The 10944-nt window shown below is 34.9% G+C and overlaps 1 protein-coding gene across 1 annotated transcript in view; it reads right to left on the bottom strand.

Annotated features, from left to right (window-relative positions):
* Positions 1-10944, bottom strand: part of RAB2A (RAB2A, member RAS oncogene family) — a 116595-nt gene that overhangs the window by 52626 nt on the left and 53025 nt on the right. The window contains exons 3-5 of the mRNA XM_003802167.3: positions 9980-10047; positions 1134-1216; positions 623-715 (exon numbers count right to left, since the gene is read on the bottom strand). Coding sequence (XP_003802215.1) covers positions 623-715; positions 1134-1216; positions 9980-10047 — 244 coding nt within the window. The remainder of the gene's footprint in view (positions 1-622; positions 716-1133; positions 1217-9979; positions 10048-10944) is intronic.

Genomic DNA, 10944 nt, shown 5'->3' with positions numbered 1-10944 from the left:
TACTTAGTTTGTTCACAATATTTTATTATCCTTTTGATAGCTATAGTATTTATAATGATGTCACTCTTTCACTGTTTTTTTTTTTTTTTTTTTTTGTCTTTGGGGGTTTTCTTTGGGGGGAGTGGCTTGCCTTGTTACTAGCAGGCAATGGTGTCATCGAAGCTCACTGCAATCTCAAACATGTGGGCTCAGGCAATCCTCTTGCCTCAGCCTCCCAAGTAGCTGGGATTACAGGTGTGTGCCACCATGCCTAGCTAATTTTTCTATTTTCTTTTTGAGATGGATCTTGCCATGTTGCCCATGCTGGTCTCAAACTTCTGCCTTGGCCCCCCCTCAAAATGCTTGGATTACAGATGTGTGCCACCACACCCATCCAGGCTTATTTTATAAAACATAACTTTGAACAAAAACTATTTCAAATTAACAGTAATGATAATTTCCAACAAAGCTTATTATCTACATTTTAAAAATCAAAGGAAATATTTTAGAATTTTCAAAATTTTGTAATTTAAGAGGCCCGTAACTTACATTTAAACAAATGAAGAAGAACATAAGTCACATAAACAGTACTCCCAAGTCTTCATCAATAATCCAATATAAGCTCTAAATTAGTCTCTCTTACCTTTTATTTCCAATAAGCATAATAACCATGTTGGAATTGGAATGCTGGCGAGCATCTTCTAACCAGGTTGTCAAATGGTTGAATGTATCTCTCCTAAACATAAAAATTAATCAGATTACTATTTTCAAATCATTTCTCCCAGTTTTGTACATGAACAGTATACATAGTAAAAGGCACCAGTGTCAGCCATATATGTAAGGAGAAACAGATGACAAGTACAATACCTGGGTTTAAACTTTACTGATTACAGTTCAGTTTATAAATTAAATGTAACAATACTTTAGAAAATTCCAATGAATAAATAAATATAAATTGATCAATTTGGGGTGCTTATTTAAATTTTAAAAAATTCAGTCACAGATTTTTGTAGTATATTTAAATTTGTTTTAAGACATACAATTTTAAAGACCAGGTCATGAAAACAAAGCTATTCTTTTATTACTGATAACAATAATTATTTAGAAAAATTCTCTGTATTGACTACTTAAGTAGAAAGATCCCGAGTTCTCACCTTGTAATATCATACACTAGTAAAGCCCCTGCTGCACCTCTGTAGTATGACCTTGTAATGGAACGAAATGACTCTTGCCCTGCCTGTGAAGAAAGGAAAGGTTGAGAGAGTTTTTAATACAATATCCTCTATATTTTCATGTTATTCTTTATAGAATATGGGCAGGTAGGAGAGGAGCACATAAAGGGAAGAAAGAAAACTTAACTTCACCAGTCACATAATACCACTGTTGCTCAAGTCAACCAGACATACATGTAGCCACTCCTGCACCCCACCCACCCACCCACCTAAGACCTCTAAAACCTTTTTGGCAATCCCTGACAACCCAATTTACTGAATGGCTTCACAATACATGAATCATTATTAGAGGACAGAATGGACTCCTAGCAACTAAGCTCTGAAGACAAATTTGAAAGAAAGCAAATAACCCAGAGCCTCACATTTGAATTCAATAACCCACTCCCTGGGGCAGCTGTTGACACTAGAATAAATAAAGCCCATTGTAAATAAATGATGAATGACATCTTTACGCCCACCATCTGCTGGTGTAAAGGTTGTTGGAAGGCCAAAGATGCAGATTTTCTCAGTTATATCATAAACTGCAGCAAGCCTTCAAAAGTCATCACATGGAATTCTTTGAGCAATCATTTTATTATGAAAAACAGAAAATGGTTCTAAATTTAATTTATATGATTTTTTTCACCACACTTAATCAATTTTCTCTGTATTTGATACATAATGCTTGTCAAAAGGCAACAGGATGTAAAAGTCATGTTTATATCCACTGTGAAACAGACACGAGAGATTAAGCAAAAGTAGGTAATTTTTCTCTTTTATTTGTGGTACTAAATATTCTATTTTTAAAGAATGGCCAGTGAGAAATACAACTATTGTCTCTACATTTAAAACTGAGACAGCTCTTATCAAGTTTCTTTTCATTTTTAATCATTTCTTTTCTATTACAGTGCTTTGAGAAAAATAAGTCGATCATATAAAGTAAACATAAAGCCTGTTTTAACAAATTTTATATTCAAAATCTACTAACTTGAAAACTATTCAAGATTCCTTGTTGTAAGTTTTGCTCTTCCAGTGTAAACATTTAGCCCATCCTACCTACAGAATGCACACAGACAGCCTATGTTCTGTCCTGTGCTAACACTCCACACTCCATAATGCTTTTTACTTCATTGCTCCTTCCTCTATACGTCCTCCCTCCTATTCTTCCCACCCCCAGTATCCAGGGCTGGGTTTGGCACACAGCAGGCGTTCAGAGAAAGCCTGTTGAATGAAAGAATACATCCTAATGTCTAAGTCCTGTGCATGAAAAGGTTAGTACTCTACCCCAACAGAGTGGACAGCTGTAAATTCTAACATGCTAAGATTCAATGAAAATATTAATAACTTCTCCTATGAGCACACTAACAATTCGATCTCTTAGTAACCAATTTTGACACAGAAAATATCTTATGCTTAGTTAGAAACTGACAAGAGCGTCATACAAAAGAGCTGTAAAAATAGCTTAATTATTTCAAATTGTATAGTTTGGGGTTTAAAAACCAGAAGCTAGAATTAAAAGCATGACATTGTGGCTCGGCACCTGTGGCTCAAGCAGCCTGGGTGCCAACCACATGCACCGGAGCTCACAGGTTCGAATCTAGCCTGTGTCTGCCAAGCAATGGTGATGGCTACAAACAAAGAAACAAACAAAATAGCTGGGTGATGTGGCAGGCGCCTATAGTCCCAGCTACTTGGGAAGCTGAGGCAAGAGAATCGCTTAAGCCCAGGAGTTGGAGGTTGCTGTGAGCTGTGATGCCACAGCACTCTACCCAGGGTGACAGCTTGACGCTCGATCTCAAAAAAAAAAAGGCATGACATTGATATATCTTTCCAAAAAAGTCTTTTAAAATCCAAAGTTAAAAATGGAAGAATTATAGAATAACTTCTTTAATTGCTTAGCATGGGAAAACTAAGGACTAGATCTTTAAGGGATTCACTTCATTGGGAATCACATGTACCAAGAAAGGATTCTGTAGTAAATATATTAGCTGTCCCTTATTTGTGGTTCTGCTTCCCACAGTTTCAATTACCTGTGGCCAATCATAGTGTGAAAACCTTAAATGAAAGGTCTAGAAATTAAAATATCCTAAGTTTTAAATTGAACACCATTCTTAGCAGCAAGATGAAATCTTGTGCATCCTGCTGAGGGGTATCCGTTATCCAAAATGCTTGAGACCAGCAATACTTCAGATTCTTTTGGATTCTGAAATATTTGCAATTTACTGATTGAGTATCCCTAATCTGAAAATCAGGAAATCCAGAAATCTGAAATACAATGAGCATTTCCAATGAGCATCATGTTAGAGCTCAAAAAATTTTGAATTTTTATGTTAGGTATGTTCAAAGTATAGCATCTTGGTTATCAGAACAAACCTAAGTATATAAATGAAGGGTTCTGTGCTATTCTCAATTTCAGGCATCCAGTTGGGGGTCTTGGAAAGTATCCCTACAGATAAGAAGGGACTATTATAATGTAAAAAAGATGAACATTTTATTAGTTCAAAATAAAAATCAGGTTCAGGGCTCTTACATCTCCCATGGTTAACCAATGAGCAAAGGTAAAGTTTTTAAAAACAATCTGGCTAGTATATTTTGTAGGATAAATTAAAATGAACACGTTGCTAATGTGAGACCTAAAACTTCCATGTTTACAGCCAAGATAAAATACAATAAAAGAGTAAAGAAAAAATAAATTTAAGAAATGGAGAAAAGCAAATTTCTATAATCATTCTCATACTTCTCAAATTGTTTAGCAGAGAACAAAAAACATATTTCCAACATGGAAATAACTTACACAATGTATCACTTTATACTGAATCCATTGAATCTGGATTTTTGCCATTATGAAATCAAATAAAAATCCACACATATTCGAAATGAAGACTATGAATGAAGCTGTATGCATCTTAAAATCTATGATTATTTTATAATAAAGATCAGTATACAGAACAGTTTCTTGGGACCCCATTTGTATGAAAACCATCACTAACTCTGGCCTAGTCTTTGTGGTTATGATACTGATAGCCTTGAAAAAAATGTTGCCCAGTGAAGTGTTTTATTATGGCTTTTCTAACTAAACATAAACTGTTACACAACAACTAACTGCAAAGAGTCAGCCCAATGACTACTCATCTTGATCATATTAAAGCAAAGTAATCTGGGTTTTAAAAAGTACTTTAATAGTCAACTGTCCAAACTCTGATTGACCTATATTGTTTTAGGTGAAAAAGAAAGTTAACGATTATGGATGTTATATTTGATCTTCTTCGCTATGAAGTGTTGGCTAAAAGGATTTTGAAAACAAACAGAATATAGAATTCTCTGTAGTAAGGGTTCCTAATAGTATTTCCCGATATAAAGAAAAATGCATTTAATGAAGCCGGAATAACTAGCTAAGTGAATAGCACCAGAACACAAATAACCCAAGTTAGGGGTGGGCAGAGTGGACGATGAACTTCCCTTCCATCATTTCACATTATAATGTTTGACTTCTTAAAAAGAAAATCAACAAGATACCCAGACATGCAAAATGTAGAGCAGAGCAAGTCTGCCTGAAGAAATAATGAGCATGCTCATTTGTGTTGATGTTTAGCGTTAAAATTAGAGTCATGGAACATTGATGCAAAAGCAGTCTCATAGACAGACCTTCATTTTCCATGTGAGAACTGCTAAATAAAACAAACTTGATCCTTTGTGCCATAACTTTAAAATTTATTTCCAGTTGCCTGATAAAGTTTCCCCCAAATTGGCTTCCCCTTGGGTCTGGTTCTTTCCATCAATACCAATTTTTATAGTAACATTTGTGGCTGGCAATTGGTGGTAATCTTAATTCCTCTTCCTCTCCTATTATTTACATAAAATACAACTTTAGACATGTTAAGCTACCACTCAAAAATCTCTAAATAGCCTGACTTAAAGTCCTATGTTCTTGGGAATTAGATATAAACTTGTCTTTTGAAACTTTTTTCTTATTCATTAAGTCATTGACTCATCAGTCAATTTTTTTCTACTGATATCTTGCCTATAGTCTGAATATTCCTGCTTTTGTGTCTCTGCTTAATTTCTTATCTGAGGAACTATTTCTTCCTCCTTCTACCTATCCAATTTCCATTTCCTTTGACGTCCTGTTCAAGCCTCTAATTTCTTTTACAAAGCTAGGAAGCTTGTCACAGCCCATAGTTATCCTTTTCTCCTCACAAATCCAAAAGCACTTCCCTCTGGTCATTTGGTTCTAATAGTACTGATTAGATAAAATGTACTGCTCAAATGCTTATCTTTTTCCCTTTTTATTTCTCCTTGAGGGACAGACAGCTTAACTATTAATATAACTTAAATAGTTTATATTATTTAAATATAAATATATTTATAGTAGGCACTCAAATATGTTATACTGATTAATCCCAAAGAGATGATAGAAAATTAAGATCTGTGAGGATCAATATTACAGTAATATTTCCCTTACTTTCCTTGCTAGTTGTCTAACAACACCAACTGTGTAGAACACAGATAAGAACCAAACAGAAGGAAAACAGGACTTCTAAAAAGCCAAATAAATTGTTCATTGCCCAAGCATTAACTCTCAGGCATTAAAAATCTAGACCTGTGATTAAAAGAACTGTTATCACTGAGGGAAAAGATTTTGTAATCCACGTGCATGAACACAACTTCTATTCTGGATGACAGTTAAGATTAGTACAAATCAAGTGTCCATAAGAAAGGATGCTGGAAAAACCAACCTGGGCTATTTAATTCTGGGCCTTTTAAAAGAGACTCCTACAGGAACTAAAGTAAATCCGGTGAAGGAAAACAAGGGTTGGAAATAATCTAGAAAGAAAAGCAGAATGCTTTTACAAAGCTTGAGGATGGAGAGAAAGACTCAGAGCATATAATTTGCCAACTTCAGATTCTTTTAAAGCTGCCATATAAAAGAAAGTGGAGGCCACAGGTAGGAGGTAATCGTTAGAGTAGAATGAGATGTCTAAAACAGTCTCCTGTCCCCGTGGCTGTTCAAGAAAAGATGGATAAATGGGCGCTTAAAGAGGAAAAACAGATCTCTAAACTTTTCAAGGCCAGACTCCCATGGGGTGAGTTGGGGAGGGGGTTTGTTGATAGGTCAGAGAAGAAAAGCAGAAGTGGACACAGGATTGCTTCCAGCCATCCCATATAGGTTCTCGGCCCTTTCCCTAGACCTACTGCATTCTTACTCATGCACTGAAATAAATATTCAATTTTTTGATAAAAAGTCAAGAATATAGCCTAACATGTTTTGTAAAGGAAAAAAAAATGGCCTGTGATTTGATGAGAAGGAACTTTTTGCGTGTAAGTTTCCACATAACTTTGTCAAATAGTTTCACTAATTCTGACTTGATATAAAAATATTTATAAATGTTAAACAAATATTTCTAGGAAAAGTTAAACAGATATATGGAGTTAACTGTTTATGCTACAAATTTTAGGGGTAGGCTGGAGAGTCAAATGTATCTGAATGTGCTGGGAAGGCAATTGAAAAGAGTGACAAAATGCCAAAGGTAAGTAGGAGTCCAGCGGGACAGTGAGAATAAACTTCTGCCCTTTTTCCATAGGCCAATAAACAGGAACCAGGATTATGTTTCTTCTTTGACTTACCCTGGTAGACACCAAGAATACTCAGAGGATTTGGACTTTCCACTTTTAATAATAGGAAAAAAATTCACTCATTGGAGGGCCAGGGGAAAGTGCTTTTAAAGGGGGCACTGACAGAGGCTTATCCCTGCTTCCAGCCGTGAAAACTGATTGATGGCTTTAAAGCAACTATATTTACTATTTGCCAAAGAAAGCAAAGGTGTTGTGAAAATTTTGTCAGGAAATTAACTTTAAATTTGGGGTGGGGTTATAAAAATGAATATACAATGAATGACAAATATCCTAAAATATTGAGATTTAGCCATTGGGAAAATGTTTTTATTTCTTTAAGGCTAACTAAACAAATCCTAACATTTGTCAAAACTTCCCCCAGAGGACTCTAAGATGGTTTTGTAATTGTTCTGAGTCAGGAATAGGTATAACTCTTGCTACTAAAATGTAACTAGCCATCCAAATGTATAGACACACTGTAAAACATTAATATTATGAAAAATATTGTTTCATTCATATAAAAACTGAGTATGAAACCACCCCTTAATGTGTATTAGATTACATTTACTGAAAAGTTTTTGATGTTAGGTACAAATGAGAACCAATGAAAATATGAAGAAAACCTGTTAAGACAAAAGACTCAAGAACTTTCAAAAGAAGTTAAGTTTTTTTGAATAATCCTTAAAATCTTGAACAGGCCATTAGTTCCCACAGTCCTCCACATGGTTTTCTTGGCAACAGAGAAAACCAGCCCTCTGCTTTCTTAGGGGAATGCAAATAATGATTTTTCTTCTATTTCCCTCCCATACTGTCCAGCATAAGAAATTATTTTAGATTTCTTTTGCTAGATCACTGCCATGTAAAACTGAAAAAAAGAGGCTCCTATCAAAAGAATGCATAACTGGTTAACCCACAAAAGAGACAAATGGAAAATGAATGGCTTACTCAAGTCCCCCCCCCAAAAAAAGATTATTCATGGAAATACTTAAGGATAGAAGAACAAATGAATAAACTACAAAAGGCAATTTCTATTTAAAACATCTCATAATTATTACTATATTAAACCTTTCTGTTTGAAACTATGCACTTGTCTCCTGAACAGATGCAATGAGCCTACAAATTGCTCAGAAAGAATGAGATTCTCTAGTCATTCCCTTAGTAAAATTTACCAATAACTGTATTTTCTTTGTCAACAAGCTAACAATATAAGGCACAAAGTGGAATAAGATACAGTTGGTTCCTTTCCTCACAATGTTTATTTTGAGGAGGGTAGTATGTGAACAAAAAACTATCATGACAACAGGGTCACAAAAATATGCATAAAATATTATGGGAAGAATCAGTTATTTATTTCCAGGGGTTCAGAAAGGCTTCACAAAGGAGTTCATATCATAGCTGGTTCTTAAATGGAAAAGGGGGGAAAAAAACACTTCAAGTAAAGCAAGTATTTATGCAAAGTATAAGACATGAAAAACATGTTTATTAAAGAACAGCCTGGCTCACACACCACTGAAAGATGTGTGCTGCACAGGTTACTAGCTAAAAACGCAACTGAGTTTATGAAGTCAGTTCCGAAAAGATGGAGAAATCCTTAATATAGAAGTAAAAAATGTTTCCTTTTGGTTAGAAATGATTTTAAACCTCTAAGAAAGAAAGAAGGGATTTTGCACATTTTCTATTCTCTTTCCACACAATTTTGAAATCATATTGCCTGAGAGAATGTAAATCAAAAAAGTTTTGAGATGCTTTAGGCTCAGAGGGAAAACTCCTAAGAAAGAGTTAAACTATGAATCTTCACTGAAGATATGGTAAGAAAGCTCAAGAACCCAGACTCAGTAGATAATTCTAGGACAGGCAAGATAGAGATGTGGGGTTACCACATTGAAGGGACAACTGTGTAACACATAGGGAGTATCAGGAAACCTAGATCCTACAACAGCCTTTAGCAATTCACCTGGTCTCAGGAATCTAGTCTATGAGACTGGGAGTTCCTCAGACTCTGTAAGGGGCAAAGTGGTCCTTCATTCCCAACTGCCTGTTGCTGTGAGGCCAGATTTTCTTCATATATTTCAACTGAACAACATATAAGAAAGCAGTGCAGAAGCAGATATGAGAATCCAGGATATTCTATTAAGCAGACAGTTGAGATATTTTTAAAAATGTAACATGATGTCACTATTGTCACTAGAAAAATAAAGGCCTTTTTTTTTTGGTTTAGAAAAACTTAGTTTCCATTAAAATTGTATTGTTTATCCTAACAAGTAATAAGATTAAAGTGAACTTTCTCAGTTTTAATTTCTAATATGGTAAATATTTTTTTTTAAATATGGTAAATGTTGACAGCTTAAAGCCAAATAAGCTAAAGCTCTTTGGGGTCTTCATTAAATTTTAGAAGGGTCCTGAAACAAAAAAATTTGAAAACAGTTACCTTAAGGCATCCACTGTATATAATACAGTACCTTCACTTTTATGCATCTAAAATGGGAGAATAAACAGTTACTCAAATCATTTTCTTTATTCTGTGGTTTAGATGAGAAACCACCATTAAGAGCTACATAGTATGGCATGTAATATGTACTCAATGAATAAGGGTAAATGACAGGATTCGTATGTGGATTAAGAGCAAGGTGGCTTCGAGTGCTTGGGAATAAATCAAATTTTTAAAATAGTAAACTGGCAAGATAAATTATATGACAGTATTGATATTTTTATTCTACCTCATATGTATACCTGAGAAATGTTGATTTTTTTTCTTAAAAATACAGTTTCTACAACATTTCCATTTAGACCACATAGACCAATCATTCACTCAAATATGCTCACCAACACCCAGCACCTGGTGCACACCTGTTCCAAATACTGGATAAGAAAAACCAATCTGGGCTAGGCACAGTGGTATATGCCTTTAAGTCCTAGCTACTTGGGAGGCAGAGGCAGGAGGCTTGCTTGAGTCCAGGAGTTCAAGATTAGCTTGGACAACACAGAGACCCTCATCTCTTATTTTAAAATTTTTTTTGTAGAAGAAAGAAAAATTAATCTTCTCTAGTACCACATTCATCTCATGGCTGCAGGGTGTTAGTGTCTGACCATTAACAGGCATAAAGTAACATTAAAAGATACAATGTACTCTTATAAAACTTTATTTAGGTCAAACAATGCATTTTTGCTATACTTACCGTATCCCAAATCTGAAGTTTTATCTGTTTCCCATCGATAGTTATCATTCGAGCACCAAATTCTACGCCTGAATAGAGTAGAAAATGATTTGTTATACAAACCAGTTGGCATATTCCAGGATTAAAAAACAAAATGTCTATTTTAGGACATGCTTTAATAAATATAGCACCTAGTCTTAGAAAATATATAAGCCAAGGCAAAGGTGCTAATAAGACATAAGCTAAGGGCATAATTAAAATACTGAAGTCTGGAATAGTTAGTAGTAAGAAATCAACTGTGGTGTCTTCATGTTTCACATGCTCAGTAACATAAAAATAACTAAGGAAAAGATCCAAGAGCCAAAATTATTAGTTACAAATAATAAATACTACAATTTCTTAAAACTATAACAATATAAAAATCACTAAATAGGACACATGAATTTCAACATCACAGTTTTGATTCCCAGCATTGACAACCAAGGAGAAAAGAAATCTCCGTATTAGCTTACTAGATATAACCACTGTTTAAACATACTTCCTGACAGTGCTCCACGAATAATAACACACATAAAAATAAGTACACAATTTTTAAAATGAGGACATATTAATGCTGTTCTGCAATTTGTTCTTTATCTAAAAATGTGTCATGGGCAGCACCTGTAGCTCAGTGAGTAGGGCGCCAGCCACATACACCAAAGCTGGCGGGTTCAAACTCAGCCCAGGCCAGCTAAACAACAATGATTGCTGTAGCAAAAAACAGTTGGGCACTGTGGCGGGCACCTGCAGGTTGAGCTACTAGGGAGGCTGAGGCAAGATAATCACTTAAGCCCAAGAGTCTGAGGTTGTGTGAGCTGTGATGCCACAGCACTCTACCCAGGGCGACAGCTTGAGGCTCTGTCTCAAAAAAAAAAAAAATTAAAAAAAAGAAAGTGTCATGGACATTATTCTACACAACAAACATTCTTACAAATTAATAAACATAA

Source organism: Otolemur garnettii, unplaced genomic scaffold (assembly GCF_000181295.1).
Source record: "Otolemur garnettii isolate 467f Iridium unplaced genomic scaffold, OtoGar3 scaffold00234, whole genome shotgun sequence".
NCBI lineage: Eukaryota > Metazoa > Chordata > Mammalia > Primates > Galagidae > Otolemur > Otolemur garnettii.
The sequence above is the reverse complement of the archived record's forward strand: the minus strand, read 5'-3'. Positions and strand labels throughout refer to the sequence as shown.